The sequence below is a fragment of the Calidris pugnax genome, unplaced genomic scaffold (genome assembly GCF_001431845.1).
Source record: "Calidris pugnax isolate Ruff unplaced genomic scaffold, ASM143184v1 scaffold113, whole genome shotgun sequence".
Classification (NCBI taxonomy): Eukaryota; Metazoa; Chordata; class Aves; order Charadriiformes; family Scolopacidae; genus Calidris; species Calidris pugnax.
In genome coordinates, this window is record NW_015090879.1 from 3,557,650 (window position 1) to 3,579,656 (window position 22,007).

At 41.6% G+C, this 22,007-nt stretch overlaps 2 protein-coding genes across 3 annotated transcripts; both read right to left on the bottom strand.

Annotated features, from left to right (window-relative positions):
* Window positions 1-3,936: 3,936 nt before the first annotated feature.
* RRAGC (Ras-related GTP binding C) lies at window positions 3,937-14,681 on the bottom strand. 2 transcript variants are annotated; one of them, XM_014946544.1, is made up of 7 exons: window positions 14,388-14,681; window positions 10,023-10,226; window positions 9,118-9,317; window positions 8,110-8,224; window positions 6,919-7,061; window positions 5,451-5,599; window positions 3,937-4,811 (listed from the first exon to the last, which is right to left on the bottom strand). In XM_014946544.1, exons 1-7 carry the CDS (start codon window positions 14,643-14,645, stop codon window positions 4,660-4,662), a joined length of 1,221 nt encoding a protein of 406 aa, XP_014802030.1. In that variant the 5' UTR covers window positions 14,646-14,681; the 3' UTR covers window positions 3,937-4,659. The 2 variants fall into 2 exon arrangements, with proteins under 2 accessions (XP_014802030.1, XP_014802031.1); XM_014946545.1 differs by having other exon boundaries at window positions 8,110-8,209; window positions 14,388-14,675.
* Window positions 14,682-16,630: 1,949 nt separating this feature from the next.
* MYCBP (MYC binding protein) lies at window positions 16,631-22,003 on the bottom strand (the record flags this gene model as incomplete). Its single annotated transcript, XM_014946465.1, has 4 exons — window positions 16,631-16,729; window positions 19,124-19,253; window positions 19,988-20,036; window positions 21,898-22,003. Coding segments are annotated over 4 exons (330 nt in total), but the record flags the coding sequence as incomplete, so codon positions are not given.
* Window positions 22,004-22,007: the final 4 nt, after the last annotated feature.

Genomic DNA, 22,007 nt, shown 5'->3' on the forward strand with positions numbered 1-22,007 from the left:
CTTCAGAAGGTACCTCAGGGGGATTGCCTCAGTCTTCAACAGAAAGGGATCTAGGCACCTTTTCCCTCATGCCCACCTCTGTCTGCACCTTCTTCCTCCTCAGAAGCACACCGCCTCAGTTTGCAAAAACAGCCACAGAGATTCTGTACCACCGTAGGTTCAGAGGGGGGAAAAAAAGGGAGAAAGATGAAGCCTTAGTTTATAGTCTCCTTTACAATTTCAGTGCTTTTATTGGAGAGGCTGTGATACTGCCTTCCTCTGTCTGCCCGCAGCAGGTCAGCACAGGAACGGGAAACAGGGAGAAAATAAAGCATATTTACTATCCTTCCCTGGTAGCATAACGACTTTATCAGAAACAAAAAACTGCCTCACTAAAGCAGCAACAGGTTAAGTTACACTTTCCTTGAATAGCAGCACCTGGCTTAAATTGATTAACGTTAGGAAAGAAGTTAAGATTAATTGTAGCACGTTAAAGAAATATTGTGCTCCTTACTAGAGACAAATTTAACTTTTAAAGCTAGTATTGTTCAGGTAATAGTGAAAATAATAAGTATTCTGTTTTGAGATGCTACCATTAACCATTAGCAAATGCAATTTTTAAGAGTAAGGTAACGTTGACAAAAAAAACCCCCTGCCACACACCACCAACAAAAACCAGCAACACACACACCCCCCAAGGCAGAATTTCAGAACACAGCCTGAGGCTCAGCATCAATCAAAAGAAGAGAACAAGTCACTTCGCCATTTATTTGCCTTGAAAGTCTTGAGTCATCTTATGAAAACCGAGTATTCAGTTTGAAGTCAGCTTTTAATTGAGAAGAAAGCTAAGGGTGACTAAAATTCTTAAAGCCTCACATGGGAAGGTGGTATTTACCTTTTTTAAAAATATGGTGAATATGGCTTTTTAAAATTTGCTTAACCATGTAGGCCTTTATAGACTTTTGTTGAAGTGTCTTACCCACCAACAGAAATAGCAATGTTACACTTGACCTTTTTTCATTTTATTAGCACAAAATCACGTAGAGAGTGAAGACAAAGAGAGGAACATACATGTGTACTTAGAACATGGAAAACTCACTGCACAAATGGGAATGGTTTCTTTCTTCCTGTGATCTTGCCAATTACTTCTCCTCTCACCTTGAGCACTAAAACACTGATAGAGCTTGCAAGCTACAAAACCCACTCTTACAAGCCTGCAGCATTTTCTTAAAAAAAACAAACAACCCTGCAGTTCCATTATCAAAAAGGGGCTTGGCCTAGGTTCAGAACTACAACTGCTATTAAGAGAACTGAACTAGAGCACTTGAATTCTCAAGTCTCCTGCTGACCGTGGTAACTTCTGGAGCAGATCTTTTATGTATTTAGTATCATACATCATCTTTAAAACAAAGGAAAAACATTTAGACAGTATTGTGGATACACCCTAATGTTAATGCCTGTATATTCATTTTTACATAGTTCAATGAAAATCCATTCTATAAGCACAGAAGCAATCCCGTGGTTATTTCTGACCTCATAAATACATCAGTTGCAGAGCTCGCTTACAGTTACAGATCTTCTTGCAGAAAAATTTACAGTGGCACTTGTATAGTCAGTTGTTGGTCAGGTGGCTTCGCAACACCGATACATACACAGGGACAGGTAAAAAGAGGTGAGATCTTTGCGGGCCAGTAGCTGAGCTTACTGCATAGCAAGGCTGATGTACAGGATGACATCTGCAGCAATAATACCAATAAATTAGACTGAAACAATTCAGATATACCTCCCAGAGCATGAAAGCGAGCATTCACAAAAAACTAAAGCAGCAACAGGTTAAGTTACACTTTCCTTGAATAGCAGCACCTGGCTTAAATTGATTAACGTTAGGAAAGAAGTTAAGATTAATTGTAGCACGTTAAAGAAATATTGTGCTCCTTACTAGAGACAAATTTAACTTTTAAAGCTAGTATTGTTCAGGTAATAGTGAAAATAATAAGTATTCTGTTTTGAGATGCTACCATTAACCATTAGCAAATGCAATTTTTAAGAGTAAGGTAACGTTGACAAAAAAAACCCCCTGCCACACACCACCAACAAAAACCAGCAACACACACACCCCCCAAGGCAGAATTTCAGAACACAGCCTGAGGCTCAGCATCAATCAAAAGAAGAGAACAAGTCACTTCGCCATTTATTTGCCTTGAAAGTCTTGAGTCATCTTATGAAAACCGAGTATTCAGTTTGAAGTCAGCTTTTAATTGAGAAGAAAGCTAAGGGTGACTAAAATTCTTAAAGCCTCACATGGGAAGGTGGTATTTACCTTTTTTAAAAATATGGTGAATATGGCTTTTTAAAATTTGCTTAACCATGTAGGCCTTTATAGACTTTTGTTGAAGTGTCTTACCCACCAACAGAAATAGCATTGTTACACTTGACCTTTTTTCATTTTATTAGCACAAAATCACGTAGAGAGTGAAGACAAAGAGAGGAACATACATGTGTACTTAGAACATGGAAAACTCACTGCACAAATGGGAATGGTTTCTTTCTTCCTGTGATCTTGCCAATTACTTCTCCTCTCACCTTGAGCACTAAAACACTGATAGAGCTTGCAAGCTACAAAACCCACTCTTACAAGCCTGCAGCATTTTCTTAAAAAAAACAAACAACCCTGCAGTTCCATTATCAAAAAGGGGCTTGGCCTAGGTTCAGAACTACAACTGCTATTAAGAGAACTGAACTAGAGCACTTGAATTCTCAAGTCTCCTGCTGACCGTGGTAACTTCTGGAGCAGATCTTTTATATATTTAGTATCATACATCATCTTTAAAACAAAGGAAAAACATTTAGACAGTATTGTGGATACACCCTAATGTTAATGCCTGTATATTCATTTTTACATAGTTCAATGAAAATCCATTCTATAAGCACAGAAGCAATCCCGTGGTTATTTCTGACCTCATAAATACATCAGTTGCAGAGCTCGCTTACAGTTACAGATCTTCTTGCAGAAAAATTTACAGTGGCACTTGTATAGTCAGTTGTTGGTCAGGTGGCTTCGCAACACCGATACATACACAGGGACAGGTAAAAAGAGGTGAGATCTTTGCGGGCCAGTAGCTGAGCTTACTGCATAGCAAGGCTGATGTACAGGATGACATCTGCAGCAATAATACCAATAAATTAGACTGAAACAATTCAGATATACCTCCCAGAGCATGAAAGCGAGCATTCACAAAAATCAGAAAAACACAGTATTCTATTCAGATTGCATGGCGACAAACAAGGAGGTGTTTGCCACAGTACAGAATCAAAGCACTTTCAACGTCCAGTTTTATTAGGAGGTTGTAGCACAGTGATATTTAATTACCGTGCAAGGATAACGCCCTCGGACATTTTCCTACAAATTCTCTTGATTATCAGTCAGAGAGCAGAGAGAGATCCACCATCAAAAGTCGGTAACTTTTTGATTTCTTTGCTTGGGAATAGCTGGAAGTGGTTGTTTTATTCCAACAGATGGCAGACATTTCAGTTAAGTTAGCCATGCAGTTGTTTTGTGAATAGGATTAATCACACAGATTTATGACATCCATGGTTTTTTTTGCAAAAGAGAGCAGGTAGTTTATTTCGATTGCATGGCGACAAACAAGGAGGTGTTTGCCACAGTACAGAATCAACACACTTTCAACGTCCAGTTTTATTAGGAGGTTGTAGCACAGTGATATTTAATTACCGTGCAAGGATAACGCCCTCGGACATTTTCCTACAAATTCTCTTGATTATCAGTCAGAGAGCAGAGAGAGATCCACCATCAAAAGTCGGTAACTTTTTGATTTCTTTGCTTGGGAATAGCTGGAAGTGGTTGTTTTATTCCAACAGATGGCAGACATTTCAGTTTAGTTAGCCATGCAGTTGTTTTGTGAATAGGATTAATCACACAGATTTATGACATCCATGTTTTTGCAAAAGAGAGCAGGTAGTTTATTTCTGGTTCTAATACTTCCCTTCCATCAAAAAGGGGGATACCAAGAAGCGTGGTCTGAAAGCAAAGTATCACGATCTCTTAAAATGAAGCTCCAGGTCAGCTCTCCAAACAAACACAGAAGCACCTTGCAGCCACCTAAAAAGTACAGAATTCGTAATAGTCTCAACACACCAGCGAGAGCAAGAACTACTTTATGGAATGATTTGTGAGACCAGCCTCACCAAACAAAAAGCCTGAGTTTCACAAGCCTAAATAATAACACCACCTTTTTTCTTTCTTTTTTTTTTTTTTTTCTTAACAAAAGGGTAGACTTAAGCAAAAGTGGATAGTCTGCAGATTAATTTAAAAAAAAAAAAAAAGTTGAGCAAGTGACTATTTGGTGTTTCACGCAAAGTCAACTCAATCATTTGTAAATTTTGACTGGGCAATCCGTCAGAGACAGACTGTTGAAACAGGACTCCAAACTGAAAAACCACTGCATTTGCAATAAAGCTGGTTTCAAACCGGCGTTTCTAAGTCCACTGGCCTCAAAAGTATTTTTACAGTAGTTTCAGTTGTCCAACGTTGAGTTACAAGCTGCTGTTCCACAGTTAGCGCCGCTCTTCTCCTTCAGGCTTTCAGACTACTCTTCTCTTGTTCCGCAAAACTTTGGAGTGAAGAGCTGACAAGTCTGTCCAATGTCTTTAGTTTTTCCTCTAGACTGCACTCCTCGGTGTGCCATTGTGAGTCACTGCTTTCATATTTGAGGCGCTTGATTGATGGTTGCAGATTCTGTGGGAAGCAACACCTACTTCAAAGACTTCATGAATGGCTTTGCGGAAGCAATGAAAATTGTAGTCTATCAGACCTGTCGAGAAGGAGGGGGAAGGGAGAGGAAAAACTGTGCTCAGCTTGGCACATTTACATAATCAACACAGTTTCAAAATAAATAGATTTCATTTCGCCAACAGCTATTTTGCTTCTTATTTTAGTATGGATTTGGATTCAGAAGATTTAACAAAGTTTTACTGATGCCAGTATTTAGATTATCTCAGTTTATATAAAAAAAAAAATTAAAAAGTACTCAGTTGGAATGCAAGGTGTATATTCTTAATTAAACAGCAGGTAAGGGAACACCACCAGACTCTACCCCCAAAAGACATGCTAAGACAGAATGACCATCACTTGAATGTTACCTTATACTTTATGTCATTGATATATACCCTAACTCTGGTTAGAAAAACTTTGAGATCAAATACTGTACAGCAATTAAAAGAACACATTTGCTTTTTCTCTTTTTTAAAACACCAAGGTAAGTACTGTCAGCATTTAAGTCAAAGACTTTGAAATTAGGGCCTAGGCTGTCATTTCTAACCCATAACATATGCAATCCCTCCCAGAAAAAAATAAACAACTTTAATTACACAAAAATCAAGGTGACTATATATATTATAGTTGGTTATATAAACCATTAGATAAAAGCCATTCAATGGGGGTAAGTCCTTACCTTTGCGCTCAAAACTTTCTTCTCTAAGAATGCAAACTAATGCCAAAAACTTTGTTACTTCCTTTAAGTACAGGACCGTTGTGTTATTGAGCTTGATAATTGCCATTGACTCTTTATCATAAGCACTTCCAGTGCCATCTTCCTTTAACCTAAGAAAGAACGAGTTAACCCAAGACATAACCTAGTAGGCATGCACACGTAACTTCAAGAAAAATACCTGTTAAATGCAGTTTGAAGAATATTACTGAACAGTGACCAAGTAAAGAACCTGCAATGCAGGTTTTAATACCGTTGTAAGAAAGACCATTATCACACCTTAAGTTTCTCAAGAAAGCTAGACCTAAACAGAGCAGAGGCCCTTCAATTACACACTCTCTCTCTTCAATGAGTAGTTAAGAGCAAGCTATCAGCGTGCATTCTTTTGATATCAAACTAGAGCTGGGGCTGTTCAGTTGATACTGCTTTCAGCTTACAGCTGAGCATTCTTAATGGAGGTAGTAAAATACATTAGTTTTAGGTTAGTTTACCTTCAACCCAAAGAGTCACTGCCTCACTGAGCTTACAATGTCGCAGTAAGGTATCAGGTGATTGGTTTGAAGATTCTAATGTAGGACTTCTATGTAGAAAGGTCAATGGAGTGACATCTGAGCAAAATTCCTTTTAGTAAATTAAAGGCTGGGACGGGCAGGGGGGTGGCAAGGTGTGTGCAACAGGGAGCAGGGCACTTTTTGGTCTTAAGCTAAACCAGCCTGCATTTAGAAGAAAAAGATTAGGATGCCGCTTTCTATTTGCAAGTTATTAGTGTTAAATTACTGTAGAAGCAAAAATGTATCGCAAGCTACTTCTAAGCATTCACTCTTGAAAAAACCCCAGTTAAATTACTGTAGAAGCAAAAGATGTATCGCAAGCTACTTCTAAGCATTCACTCTTGAAAAAACCCCAAAACAGTTACACAACCCTGGGCTGACCCGTCAGGAGACAGACCGTTAAATGTTGTGATATTTCTTGGCAGCACTGTATTTTCCAGCCTACAACCACACTTCTAAAATAAGTTACTGTAACTCCAGAGCCACTTCAAAAATCAAAAAAATCTGTTCTGAAGTATAATTCGGCCATGAATTGCGAGGAAGATAGCAGCAAGTCTTAAAGCAACCTGACTGTAAGTTACACTTACAAACTATGGCAGCCACCATGCCAAACAGGGCACAGTAATATTCATATTTTACATGAAACACTTCTACACGTCAGATGGTTGTCTAAGGCCATGAGTGGAGGGAAACAAACCGTGTACAAATGCTCAATCCAGCTGCCAAATCATTTGGCTTTATTCTAGTGACTTACAGAACCAATGCACTCAACAGACCAGTCAATGGCATCTTGCTGGATGACAAAGCCAGCACCACTTGCACAGTTTGCAACCTATTCTACAACTTTTAAGGACTTTTTTCACTTTTTATTTATCACTTACCCATATATACAGGAAACATCTATCACTACATCGATCATGTCACAGCACAACTCATATGACTGCATGTCCACAGGGGAGCTGTCTGTTGCAATGTAGATTTTGCTGACTACATCGAAGAGAAAAGCTTTTTCAATGCCTGAATTCTTCAGAAAGAGAAAGAATTTGGATGAATTTTTAAAATAACTGCATTTTAAAAATCGCAAGTAGAATTCATACACTTTCACATTTTTAATAGCAGGAAATGGTTTAAACATAACCAACTTAGAGGCTTAAGACAGAATCTATATGAAGTATATACTTTATAAATGCAATAACCTCATTACTATAGTACATATCAATATTAACCTTCTAGTTGACAAAACTAAAGCTGGGGACTTGGTTAGAATTCTTTTTAGTTTATTATTTACCTGATTATAATTAAGGTTACATTTTACTACGCTTCCAGAACCCAAATTCAGTAGTTTTCCTCTTCTGTGGTTCTATTAACTCCAGAAGACCCACACATTCACATCCACCTGATGGACCAGGCTCAGACAAGTTATTTCACAGCAGCATGCTGACACTTAAATTTTACACTTGTAGTATCTTGGCAGTTCAGTTTCTGTGTGAGGCAGTTGCCATGTAGTTGGAGCAAATAAAGTCAGCTTCTAAACTGCAACAGCCTCACAGGCATAACTTCCATGAGACAAGCTACTTCAGCCTTGTCTCTAAGGTGACTTTTTATTTGATTTAAAGTACACAGGAGCAAATTCCTATGTCACAAATTCTTTAAGAAACACCAATAGAAAAGAATAAGGGCAAAAGTCTCACAGGCCACATGAAATAGACAGTTTAGTTTAAGGCCAAGTTCATATTACAAAAAAAGTCTCCTGCTAGTACAGGTACATTAAACTACTAAGTGCCTTAGCAGTCTAATCAGTGTATCGTGCTGGCAGAGAACTCCCATATCAACAGTTATAACCAGCCAAACTATGCTTTGTCAGTTTTTAGAGAAACCCACACAAAGCACACACCAGTACAATTTAGCTGTGGTAAAGAGCTTCTAATTGCAGACAACCACACCAGCAGAGATCACCAACATGAGTGCCACCCAAATCTCCCAAATGCAGATCTACCCAGTGTTCCTTAGCAAAAGGACTTGCTTTACCATTCCATATATTTCGCTCAAAGTTCTCTTAGATTAACACTTACAGATATAAAGATATTTAGTAGATTTTCCAGCGTTGGCAGTTGCGGAATAAGCTTCTGTACCACTTTACTGAAGGCTTCAAATATTGAATGGTCATAGATACTGGTCAAATAAAAGCTGAGATGAGGAGGGAGGAAAAAGTAAGAAAAAAACCCCAAAGATTGAAGAGAATTTCAGAATTGCAATAGAAATGTTAAAGCTATACTTTCTAACGTTAAGACCAGATGATTTAGTTGGGATGCCTTTATCATAAATATACCTGGCCATTGAACCAACAACCTAATTTCCAAGTGACTGCAGTAAACATGAAACAGACTTCTCCCATCCCCAGGAGATGGGAGAACAGAGAGAAAAATCTGAACATGCTTTCACAACACACTTAGCCTACAGAATCCGTATCACAAAGGGGTTAAATGCTCAGCTAGATATCTTCAAGTCCCATTCCTGGCCTTCCACTGTATTCACACTAACACTGAGAGATACTGGCAGTACTTAAAGGCTCCATGAGATTCAAAACAGTAATAAAAACAGATAAAAGATAGCTCTTTTAAAAGGTGTCAGTAGAAAACACCTGGCTTAAAAGCAAGCCAAATATCAAGTAAGAGAGTAAGTTCTTAAAACCAAACACACTGAAAAGTCAGTGCTAGCCAGGACTAGAAGGCAGGCAGCTTCCCCTCTCCTTCCCCTGCCCCCACCTCTCCAGGCCACATGTACAAATTTGGCCAGTTATGCTAAATGAAAAGTATGCAAAAGGACTTGGAATTATCAGCGAGTTTACGAATAAATCTGTTGACTGGAATCTGATGCAGCAGCCTGCCTTATTCTAGTCAGCCTAACAGCTGAGGCTTGGCCATCAATTCAGCAGTGCATTTTATAACAAGAGTTTGCACAATATTAAGAAACAAACCAGGCCTTGCTCCAGTCCATCCACTATTACATCTAAAAGCCATTAGTCTATATGCATATCAGTAGCAACAGTAGAATCACATATGCCAGAATCTTTAACTCACCTAAGGTGAAGTTTTTCAAGCCCAGCATCTGCAAGGTCATCATTAGCCCTCTGATGAATATCCCTCTGAGTTTCTATTTTATGGTCATCCGATAAACCATCAACTTTATGAATAAAAACTTCAAAGTTCATTTCCGGGTTGACCTTGTAGGCTTTTGAAACTGTAATGTGGAGTCTTGTTAAAGCTTCCATGTAGTCATCCTGTAAATCAGTTTTGGCAGGAATGAATGACAAGGCTTTATCTTCAATAACTATTCCATTCTGCACAAGGACAAAATATTTCAGTGCAAGAACTTCACTTCTGTAACTAAACAGAAGTATGGGAGAACACCTTGGAGTGTCAGAAATCCAAGTAGCCTAGATTCTGTTATGTAAATTAAGTTGCATTAGCTATACAAGGCTCAACTATACAGAACTAGGCTTCAGAGCAACAGGAAGGTTACACTTCAGCTCCAGCAAAAGGCAGCAGCAATCTCCAAGACGGTCCTAATAACCAGGTAATCTTCCATGGTGCAGTTCCTAAGTTCACTAGAAGCTACCACATACCAAATACAGTACTTGAACCAGGTCAGAGTGTGCTGTTATTAAATGAACTCCATAGCAGCCAAGAGCAGAGGGAAGAGATAATTCAGAGCACCCAGCACAGCAGGGTCTCACTGTTATAGTAGAAAAAGTAAGTTCAGAGTACTCGCCCCTTTCCGCTCTCTCCACTGGGAGCGTATGTTCCAGTCACTTCACAAAACTAAAAACCACACACCAGAAGTTAGATTCCCAACATATCCTTTCATACATAATAGATGTCATACAAACTTATCTAAAAATCTAAATTGTTAGCTTCTTGATAATTCCTTTCACACACAAAGCAAAAAGAAAACTTCCTTGTGACTGTTAGCGATTTGTATTTACCTGGGCATCAATAACATATATTAGAGCACCTGTTCCTCTGAAGATCATCTCATAATCAAATGTTGGATCAAAAAAGTCCATCTGTCCAGGAAAATCCCATATTTGGAAATTCACAAATGAACTGTTGGAAATATCATCTTTGTAGATCTTGTTGGTACTTTCCAAGAACAGAGTCTCATTGGGAGACATTTTGTGAAACACCACCTGTTAAAAGAATACAAATAATAGTCTCAACTTTATCTTATTAGAAGAGATTGGTACAAATTCTGTGACTTGAATCATAGAAATCGGTTTGTCCATTCTAAAGTGTACCGCTTCCTTTTGTTTAGTGAGGTTCAAAGTAGTACATCAGCCTAGAATTTTAAGACAGAGGGAAAAACCCCCACAGTTCCTCAAGGCAAAAGTTTGAGAAAGCCAGGATCTACATGTAGATGTACATGATCTACATCTGGCAGGAAATTTGCGTGGAAAAGTAAGAACAGTTCTAGGTACACAGGGGCTGTATTGCAAGGACTAGAAATACCTTGGCATTTCAAATCGGTTTGTCCATTCTAAAGTGTACCATTTCCTTTTGGTAAATATACAGCTTTCTGTATCAGCTAAGGAAATACCTACCCTCAACCAGAACCAAGCAACTGAACACAGTTCCACTGCAAAAAGATGTTTCTATATAGCACTTGGTAATTTATTTTTTTTTCACGTTTCACAAAGTTACACAAGTCATCCATTAAGGAGATATTGCAAGGACTAGAAATACCTTGGCATTTGCAGCAGTTTTAAAGCGTTCGGAAATCAATGTTCTTTTGTTTGAATTCAGCATCTCCCATTGGGAGCAGGGCAGAATTAGTGAATCCAGTTCAAAGCAGCTGAGTCTCTGAGAAGCAATGCCATCATCCCCTTTTCCCCTGCTTCCCAAAGCAGTGCATTTCATCGGACTGGTGTTCCCCATCTGTTTTTTATACTGATAGGGGAACTGGAACACAGCTTTGATCCCATTTCATTTCCATCACCTAGCATCTATCCCTACTCTTACTTGTTCTACACAGCTTCGATAAAGCAAATACAAACACTATGGAAGCATGCAGCTAACACTGACACCAAGCAATTTTGACTAGGCATATGCAGGCAGAGAAGACAAAGCTAGTAAAATTCTAAGAATTTGCCGAGTTTCCTCACTATATGACTTCTATCATTTCTAAGTGTTCCTTGTATACCTTCAACATCCAATGGTCTCCTGCTTCTACTGTATTTTAAGACTTCACTCTCAGCTTAGAGCACTCTTAGCAGCACACTCATTTAGATTTTTTTTCTTATCCCTCTGAATTTCCCATTCACATCTGACCTGTCATGATCTCTAAATTTTCGGGTTGTTTTTGTTTTGGTTTGTTTTTTTTATTTCCTAATGTGTCAACCTTTTCTCTACAATAACTTCTCTACAGCAGGACTTGGTTTTACTTTTGAATTGCAGCAGGTAATTGCTGCCCTCCTAAGGCAGTATTTCTGAACCCTCTTTGTGGTTTTGGTCTGCCCTTTTCCTGTTTGGTCGGTGTGGTTTTTTGTAAATCACAATCTCAACCTGTGGGTAGTTACCCTGCCTTGGATCCACGACTTGAGTTTGTCCAAAATGTTCACTCCCACTGCCTTAAACTTTGAACGGACTCTCCAGGGAAGTACGTGGTTGTTTGGGGGTTTTTTGTTGGTTTTTTTAAACAAATCAGAGAACAGCTATATTCAGAATTTCACTTCCTGGTGAAATGTTGGCCTAATCCATACAAACAATAATTTCCCAGACCACCAAACAATAATCCTATACATCAACTGACAAGCATGACTTCCACAACATTCCTACTACAAGAGCTTAGGATCAAATATGAAGCAAGACACCTTATCAGGTACATTGTAGCAACACCTGGAAACTGCAAGAATATCTAAGGCAGGAACTGCAAGTTGCTGAGAAAGTAACAAGGGATAGTTTCCTTTCCCCCCCCCCCTTTGACACTTGGTCTGCAAACATGAATCACTGGTTTATATCCGAGAAATCTACATCTTTTTCCTCAGAACGGAAACAACAACCAGAGCCAGAACTTTTCCAAGAATCTTCACTGTGCAAGTAACCCAAAGGGCAGAACCCATCACTGGGAGTTGTCCCAAGCCACCACAAAGTGTGCCTCAGTGAAGTCTGTACAGCCAAAGCAGGCAATTTGCCCTTCATAACCAGCCAGTCTCCCCACTGCTGCACAGGATCATTCTGCATGTAAAAACAGGCTCCTCTACCTATAAGTCCAAATACAGAATGGGTTTTCAAACTCTGTTTTTTTCCAGTCAGTTAACCCCTTTTTTTTTTTCTGGAAATAATATCCCCCTATTTCCAATCCCCTGATGTCCATAGATGAATTTATATGGGCAGATGGAAAGAGGTCCCTGAAAAGAGAGAAAAAAGGTATAGTATTGCAAGACTGTGTTGAGTACCTCATAATTGGAAGTGAGCAACTCTTCACAGGCAACAGTGAAAAGCAACTTCCAAAGGATTCCCTAACAGCAATAAGATGTACAACCATTTCGTCATTTTCATGCTTTCCAGAATCTTTGCTTTAATTTTGTGGGTTTCTTAACCTGTGATAATGAATGAGATGGTCTCAGAAGTAGCAGCTGTCTTTTTTTTTTCCAGAGGAGATATTTGGGGGGTGTGGGATGACGAAGGAAGAGAGTAAGTACAGCAAAAGGAAGACAAGACAGACAAAATTTTTAAAGAAATTCACTAGTTATTAGGAGCACTACAATACGTCTTGCTGTAAGATTTTCTAAGTATTAGAGCTTGCTACAGAAGCATGACAGACAGCTGCTTCTGACTCCCTACTCACCTACTTTAAAGAAAAATGGGTATAAATGAAAGGTTTACAGCAGCTCCAAACAAGCTGCTGCTTTAAGTTCTACCACACACACAAATTCCTTCCCCAACAATATATTTATGCTAATCTTATGAAGGCAGAGCAGCAAGTCTGGTGACCATGACAAAAAAAAACCCACACACCTGACCAAACAAACAAAAAAATCCACATCCCCCAAAACCCCAAATCAGGTATTCTGAACTCCTTCCAGGTTCCTATTACATAAGGACAGTACAGCAAGTCCAGGTATGCAAATTATAATTCTGAAGGAAAAATCTCTGCAGGATTCCACGCTTGGATTTGAGAAAGTTTGAGGCCCCTAAGCCTAGAGCTCGAGAACTGTCACATTTCACTAGTAATGCTTTCTCATAAAGATACCACCTGAAGACTTGGTAATAGGGACTGCAGATACAAAATTTGCACTGAACAGCAACAGTCATTCTTAGTGCTACTAAAAATAGTTTTGTCTTTTGTTTTTATTAAGAAACACTAGCAACTTTACGAAGCTACGAACAAACCTGAGGCACTGAAACCATTTTAATTTCCTCCTCGACCAGCAGCTCTCCTTTGCTCAGCCTCACACACCAAAGGAAACCAGAGGCGGCCGTTCTGCCGGTACGAAAGCAGAAGTCTCTTTCAAAGGATCAAGACGCAGAACAACAACTCCTCCTTCCTACCAGGAGCACTGGCTAAACAGCATGCACCTGTGCCCTCCCAGAATCACAGAATCTTCTAGGTTGGAAGGGACCTTAAAGATCATCTACCAAGACGCAGAACAACGACGACTCCTTCCTACCAGGAGCACTGGCTAAACAGCATGCACCTGTGCCCTCCCAGAATCACAGAATCTTCTAGGTTGGAAGGGACCGCAAAGATCATCTTGTCCAACTGTCAACCTAACTGACAAAAATAGACACCCACACAACAAACAAGGAGCATCACCATCACTAAACCAGACCTCCCAGCACTACATCACCCCCTCTTTTGAACACCTCCAGGGATGGTGCCTCCACCCCCTCCCTGGGCAGCCCATTCCAATGGCTGAGAACCCTTTCCGTGAAAAAATTTCTCCTAATATCCAGCCTGAACCTCCCCTGGTGCAACTTGAGGCCATTTCCTCTCGTCCTGTCGCCTGTGACTTGAGAAAAGAGACCGACCCCCACCTCTCTACACCCTCCGTTCAGGGAGTTGTAGAGAGCAAGAAGGTCTCCCCGGTGCCCTAAGAAAACATAACCGATGTCACACCGGTGTCTTCACTTTTTATTTTTGAAGCGTTACGGTGAAGAACTACAGAGGCTACCACCTACGCCAGCCGGGTTCCCCTGGGGGCCGGAGGCCTCAGTCCGCTCTGGGAAGGAACCGCTCTTAACCAGGCGCTTGCCTCTTGCTCCAAGTTGGCTACACGCGCCCCCGGTAAAGAGGAGAAACGGCCTGAGGAGCGACAAGGGGAAGGAGCCCGGGGGCGGCCGCCCCTCACCTTCTGGATGGAGGACTTGCCGCTGCGCCGCAGCCCCATGAGCAGGATCCGCGGCTTGGAGTCCGCCCCGCCCGCGCCGCCGCCAGGCCCGCCCGCTCCACCGCCGGGTCCGCCGGGCCCTGGGCCTCCTTCCAACTCCGCCTCTTCCTCCTCCTCCCCGTAGCCGAAATCTTTAGGGAACGAGTCGGCGGCCCCGAAGCTGCCCCCCACCAAGGCCGGCTCCTCCGCCGCGCCCGCCCCGCCGAACTGCAGCGCCATGGCCGCCCTCCGGCCCAGCGCCCGCCCCGCCGCCTCCTCCTGCTCGCCCAACCCAACGCGGCCTCGGATTGGCTGGCGCCAGGTTCCGCGGCGCCCATTGGCTGAGGAAGGCAGCGGGGTAGGGTGGCTCCGGTCAGACGACCCGAGTCACCTGACAGCGCTGCCGCACGTGAGCGGGAGGGGCGGGGCCGGCAGCGGCGCAAAAGCTGCCGTAAAGCGAGGGCGGGAGCGGCGCGTCCCAGTCATGAAGTAAGTGTCGGGCGTCGCTCCCCAAGCTTCACCGTAATCCGTGTTATTTAATCACCAGCCTCACCGAGGGCTCGCAAGAGCAAACTTGTGTCCGGAGAGGCGCGGAGGCAGCGCCGACACCGGCCCCGCCCGAGCCCTCGGCCCCCCGCAGCCTCACCCGCTCCCACCGGCGGCCACCGAACAGCAGGTACGGGCTCTACCGACAGCGAGCTGCCTTCTCTCCTTCGGAAAGAAATAGGGGATAGTAGCGACTGAGTTTAAATCGAACGAATCACCTGCTGCTAGGCCGCGTTGGTGCCCAGCTGCCACGGGACACACCGGGGGGCGGGGGGGCCTGAAGGCTGCAGCCTTCACTTAGGCCTCCTGAACTCATTTCCAACTTCTAGTTAATTACATATAGGAAAGCCCTGTGACTAGGAGATAAGGAAGCTGCTAGAGTCAGCAGAGCGTGCAACTCAACAAGATAAGAACAGTTAACGGCCTGCACGAAGCCCCTGAGGAAGAAGACAACCCCAGACCACAAATTACCGTTGAACCAGGTGGTGCACGACATTTGTAAGGGTGTCATCACCCAGGAGCTTCTTTATTCTGGGTTCCTTTCCCGAGGCAGCCATCCTTGTTGCTGTACTACTCCAGTAATTTTTTCTTTTTCTCCTTTGGATTCTTGCCCGAGACACCCCTGGGGGAATCCTAAGGTGAAGAAACACAGGGTGGGGCATTTTTTTATGTTTCAGGCTTTTCCTGGATTTTCTTCTTTAATGTGAGTTTCTTCAGTGCTGTTTTAAAGCCTTAACACAGTATTTTCCTCTCATTTTTCTCTCTTCTGGTCTCTTTAGATCAGTAAGTAGTGAGAAACACAGGGTGGGGCATTGTTTTATGTTTCAGGCTTTTCCTGGATTTTCTTCTTTAATGTGAGTTTCTTCAGTGCTGTTTTAAAGCCTTAACACAGTATTTTCCTCTCATTTTTCTCTCTTCTGGTCTCTTTAGATCAGTAAGTAGTGCAGTAAGGTAAGCAACTATTACATTTATTAGCCCTTGATTTCAGTTCTTACATTGCCTTCAGTAGAAGTTCTGACCCCACCTACCACACCTGTAAGACAAGCTGCAAAACCCTTCCTAGAAACAAAGAAGTTAAACTAATGGCCTAATACATAAGACAGCTACTGCACTCTTTCCTCCTCCCTTTTTTTTTTGTTGTTATTGGTTACCTTTAAACTACCTCGTTGTAGGATAAGAGACAAATGCAGCTCTTTATAAAGTGGTTTGTTTTTTTTTTTTTTTAAGGAAGGGACAACTTTGCATTTCAGAAGAATTGTGAAGTCAATTCAGGGAAACAGGGGCCATAGAACATAGAGGTGAAATTAGAAATGATAATTCACACTCACCCACCCTTAGATTTTTCTGCCCTGCCTAGCTTTTCCCCATTAGATGAACCAGAAGGCAAAACACTCCACGTTTTACTCTTACATGTGCCACTCTAATTACACAGGATATCCATTACAAGTCAGAATTTTGTATTCTGTCCAGAACTATCCAGGCAGTATCTGGATCAACTCTCCAAGGCCATGTTTCTGAAACAGAACCAGAAACATGAACTGCGTGGAAATAGGTACATCTCATGAAAATTAAAAAGTTTAAGTTCAGTAGGTATTGCATCTCCAACAACAAAAGAAAAAAAAAAATCAACATCACACACAAAAAACATACACCAAAACAAACAAACAGAAAAAAAAGACTGCAGTTCTCAGGAAGCCCTTTATTAAGTCAAGGCATTAAAGGAGGAATCACTGTTATTCACCATGCTTCTCATCTTGAGGTGGTTCATACTGAGCCAGCTGTGGATTTAAAGAGAGGAATTCAGTTAGCTGCAACATTTCAGAGACAGTTTTTACATTAAGAAGTACAGAAAAACATTTGGTCTGGAAGCGTTGCCGTCACTTTGTACGTTTTAATCCATCATTGATATTTTTACAAGTCCATTTTTGAGTCAGGCAACAAAGTAACCCTTCCCTCAAAACATTAGTTTGTCACGTTGTATAATCAGCAGCTATAACAAGGGGTCTTTTTAAATGCACTTTCAAGCATATAGGTCTTGCCCTTCATTTTCTTCCATTTCTTGTTCTCCGCTTCATTAAGTACTTTTCATCTCAAACTGCAGTTGATAAAGATCAGTGCCTTATAAGCTTTGACTGTTTCATTTAATCATATTTCAGTGAAATCACTCTCATAGCAACAGTGCCAAACTTACATTTCCTGTAATCATTTTAGTTTTCATTATGCTTACTGGAAAGTATGGCCTAGGCAACTATGCACTAAAGTTATTTCCAAGTAAAGATATGAAGGTGTTTAGTTAATCTTAGTTACATTAAAGATAAGCTCAAGCTTCAAAACCAGTTGAAGCATTAGGACTGAGTCTCTGAAATACGCCAGTCTGCTTTCCTTAATTAAGATTCTTCCCTTCTCCTGCAAATTGCAGAGTAGGATAAAAATACGCAAAATACATATAAAAAATTAAAATACCTATGTGTTTCTCATAACAACACTGAATTACAGCAATCACTATGCCACCAACACAAACTACCAAAATAGCATTTTGTCATTCTTATAGATTATACCACAAAAGATGGCCAGTACACAGTCAAAATCAGTTTTCTTTTCCATAAAGGGCCTAACTATTGGCTTTCTGCCTCACCTCCACCCAAATACCTGACATTCTGACCAGTAAATATAAGGAGAAGAACAGGTCTTCACAGATGAATGCAACAGAAGAACACCAGCTATTTGGACATGATTCAAGTTACCAATAAATAACTTTACCAAGGTAATAAATACCTTTACCAAGGTAAAGGCCCATATGTTATGCTAGAGGACCACTTAAAAAAAAAAAAAAAGGCAGCTAAACAGTGGTGTTCTCCCTGCATTCTGTCCCCATAAACTCTGTGAACTTCTACAGTATGTCAGAATGACAGGCAGAAGATGGTAGGGGAAAGAAAGCAAAACCACTAAACATTAGTTCTGGAAAACATGTATAGTACGAGTTATCATTTGAAGGCTGAAGAAGGTGAAAGCACAAAAAACCCCATGATTATTGATAATACTTACTTTCCTGGAACAAGTTTTGACCTCTTTAAAAGATTTCTTTGGGCAAAGACCCAGGTTATTCTGCTTTCCTGTGTCTGCTTACTATAGGTTGCATTTTTAAGTCGGCTACGCCGAGTGAACTGCTGGTCTATTGCTACTCTCCCTAAAATTCTGCTCTTTGCCATCTTTCCTAGTAAGAAATAACAAATGTAGCTGTAAGGACTCTCAGTGTGTAACAGAAAGAGAATTACTAGGACAGCAAGAGGGCACTCCAGATGAGAAATACAAAGGGGTAATGCCCAAGAATCCCTTCCCCCAGAACTAAGGTGTGGTAGTTTTCACAGTGAAAAACTCATAGACATCTTCACATACAACAACAGCCATTCTTTTCCAACAAATGCAGGGAAACCTGCAGCAGCACATAAGCTACAGCTTGTTAAAGTTCTCAAATGTTTCCTTCTTCAATGTTTTTCATTTTACAGTCAGTGCTCCCTGGTAAGGCAAAGTTATTCACATTTCAGAGCTGCTTCAGACAGCCTGTAGACCCATTAAAGAATGGCTCTGCCTTAGTGCTTCAGATCCACTGTTTTTGCAGTTAGAGCAATACCAGGGTCATTTTAGCTGAATAGTGCAAGTTACTGTTTGACACGGATACGAGTGCCTTCACTGGTAACATTCTGCCACGTGCAAGTCTGTGCCAGGTCACACAAGCTAATATATATCGTATTTCCTCCTTCGGTTTGCCTTTTGAAAGCCTTTATAATAGATACATTAGCTTTTTTCGTTTTCAAAACTCATGTGGAAACATGAGCTGCATAAGACAACTTAAACACATCCAGACAGGGCTGAAAGGAGACACGGGATTAGCCTTGAGAACATACACTTTTACTAAATAAATAAAATCCACAGTTTAGCAATACCGTTCTATGTTATAGAATATAAGAAGTGTCCCATCCAAAAAAAAAAAAAAATCATCTTAAATATTTACTACAATGAATTCTATCAGCATTCCTCAGATATGAGGCTAAACAATGCAACAACATTTATCAGTTACTCTAATAGAAGAAAGTTATCTGTATTCTAAGTATTAAAGTATTATTCTTGTTGTGTGATACGGAACTACTGAGGAATGCTAAGTAGACTGTTACCTTGGTTTTCAGTTTTTTATTTTCTTCCAACACAGCTTCATACTTTTCTTTCATCTCTGCCACTTCCAAGCGAAGTGCCTCTACTTCTGTGTTCTCAGGAGCTGAAGCTCCTAGATGGTGCTTCAGAAAGCTGACATTTAGATGTTAAGTATTTCTTCAGTTAGATAGTACAACCACGTTTTAGTTTGAAAATTTACAATGAAGTTAGTACTGCAATACACGCGACCAGAATTGCATTAAACCACTTAAGATTACTATAGTGCTTTTCATCCTACAGCACGAAGTTACAAAAATAAGAAAGCTTTTCAAGTTCAGTGATATATTCCTAAAAATACAAAAAAAAAAAAAAAGGAAAACAAGACATCAGTACACACAGGGCAAAGTCTCATGTTTTACTACATCCTCCTTTTCCTCTCTTAAAAGCAAAAGTTTTGAAGAGTTAAAAGGAATAGCCAGAAAGGGACCCTGCTTAAAACCAGCAAAAAACAAAACACATTTATTTCCCCCCCCACCTTGTATTAAAAGACAAAACAAAACAAAAAAAAAAAAGAAGAAAAGTGAAGCAGCCAACTTCAGAAGCCACAGATACTGCAAAGTACTCAAATCTAAAACTGCAGGTCTATGATATTCTGTCATGGCTATAACTTAACTTCATTATTGCTGGCATACTGATACAGTTCTCTTACTGTCAAGACTTTCTGTTAGCTTGTAACGATGCAGTTATTAGCTAAATGCATCTATAAAAGCCATGTTCTCAACTTAAATCTTCTAAACGAGTCTCCCCACTTCACCTATGAGTCAGAAGCAGGACAGCTGTTTCACATCAAGTCTCTACAAACAATTCACAGAAGAGAGAAAGGATACTCCAGTGCACTATTTGGTTTTTCTGGCTCTTCGTATAAGGCTACCAACACTGCAAATAGAAAATATTCAACAATTGCAGGAAGCTCATGCAACTCTTAAGTTTTTTAAAACAGGTACCACCAGTCAGAAGGCATACAAGTTACATGGCACATTTACAGCACATTTTTCACCTATATACTTCAACATAAAGAGGAGGTCTGCTGTACAGGAGGGAACAGAGCATCCCACCCAGTAATAGCTAGAGAGTTTTGTTGATCCCCTGGCCACAGTCTTTGGCTATTCCAGCACAGAACAGCCTGAACAGTTTTTACATATTCCACACACAACCCTATATTGGCTTTCACCAGCAAAATTGAAATTCTAACTATTTTGAGATTCTCCCTTCATAAAGCATTGCTTTCACTTCAGCTACATCTTTGAACCGCAGCACAACGTCAGCAATTCTGTAACTTTTCAGCGTAAAAGCAAACTTCCATTGAACACCTGCAGTTACAAAACTAAATGCCTACCCTCAGAGCAGGTGACACTGATCATCTGGATGGATGGGGCCTCCACAGGAGCCCAGAGAGGTCAGTCAAAAGCAGCAGTACCCTGACAGCTGAAATAAAACTAGCCCTACAATTCCAGCTCCGCATCTGCAGAACTCAGTCAAACAAATACTCAGAAACTTCCCAAACATAACGACTCCCACTTCCTCACAGGGTCACACACATTGCTATAGAAGACATCCTCTTTCATAAATACTTAGATGTCCTTCTCCCAGTTTCAGCTCTCCACGCTGCACCCCCAATGTGGCTTTAAGCTAAGCAGCCAAGTTAAAAACAAAACGAGGATGCCACGCTGCTTCAAAGACTTGTTTTGCTATCCCATGGGATGCCTAGTATTGCAGTAGAAAGAACTCAAATGCCACCCACGTGCCAGGCCAAGAGTCTCAGCAGGGTACCTATTTGCTTGACATCTTAGATCACAGAATCCCAGAATCTTCTAGGTTGGAAGGGACCTTAAAGATCATCTTGTCCAACCGTCAACCTAACTGACAAAAATAGACACCCACACAACAAACAAGGAGCATCACCATCACTAAACCAGACCTCCCAGCACTACATCAACCCGTCTTTTGAACACCTCCAGGGATGGTGCCTCCACCACCTCCCTGGGCAGCCCATTCCAAGGGCTGAGAACCCTTTCAGTGAAAAAATTTCTCCTAATATCCAGCCTGAACCTCCCCTGGTGTAACTTGAGGCCATTTCCTCTCGTCCTGTCGCCTGGGACTTGGGAGAAGAGACCGACCCCCCTGGCGACACCCTCCTCTGCTGCTCCCTCTTTAAACTGTGTTTTTCCAGCAGGAATATTGAGATATTTTCTCCACATGCTATCGGAAGGCTCTCAAAAAGACTTCAGAAGGATTTAAAAGATGTTAAGCCACACAGAAAGCCAAAGTGGGCATCAAGTGCAGCAATATTTCCCCCATTCTGGTATGGACAGTCTCAGAGATCTTATAGGTTCATTAATTTTAGGAGAAACGCCAAGCTTTTCTCCAGAAAGAGTGTTTTCAAACATAGTGCTTTCAGAGCGTATTTGTTGTTATTTTACCTCAACCATTTGCTTTCTCTGGGGAGCTCTGACGGAAGAACAGCCTCCATGTCCGTCCCCCCCCAAGAAGCCCTGCACCTCGGCCGAGCTCTCTCTCTCCGCCACACCGCGCCCGCGGAAACCAACCGCCTTCCCGCTCCTTCCGCCTCTCGTCCCCGCGCAACACCCGCGGCCACCGGTTACGGCGGAAGGGACCACCGGAGGGGACCGTCGGGGCCGCACCGGCGGAGAATCGAGGCGCGGGCGGGAAGCGCCGGGCGGGGGAACGGCTCCCCCCCCTCCCCGCACCCGCGGAAGCTCCGGTGCCGGTCACTTACCCTTGGTGAGCGTGTCCAGCACCCCCGACTTCTCCAGGTACCGGCGGAACTGCTCCCGCTTGGAGTCCGCGGCCTGAGGGAGGACGCCCACACGGTCAGATCGGCGGCGG

What these genes read in the sequence shown, in the direction of transcription:
- RRAGC (XM_014946544.1), bottom strand. Translation starts at nt 14,645, where the DNA reads ATGGCGCTGCAGTTCGGCGGGGCGGGCGCGGCGGAGGAGCCGGCCTTG. An exon ending in GCAAGTCCTCCATCCAGAAG is followed by an intron (nt 10,227 to 14,387) that starts GTGAGGGGCGGC and finishes TTCTTTTAACAG; the next exon opens with GTGGTGTTTCACAAAATGTC. An exon ending in CTTGAAAAACTTCACCTTAG is followed by an intron (nt 8,225 to 9,117) that starts GTGAGTTAAAGA and finishes TCCTCATCTCAG; the next exon opens with CTTTTATTTGACCAGTATCT.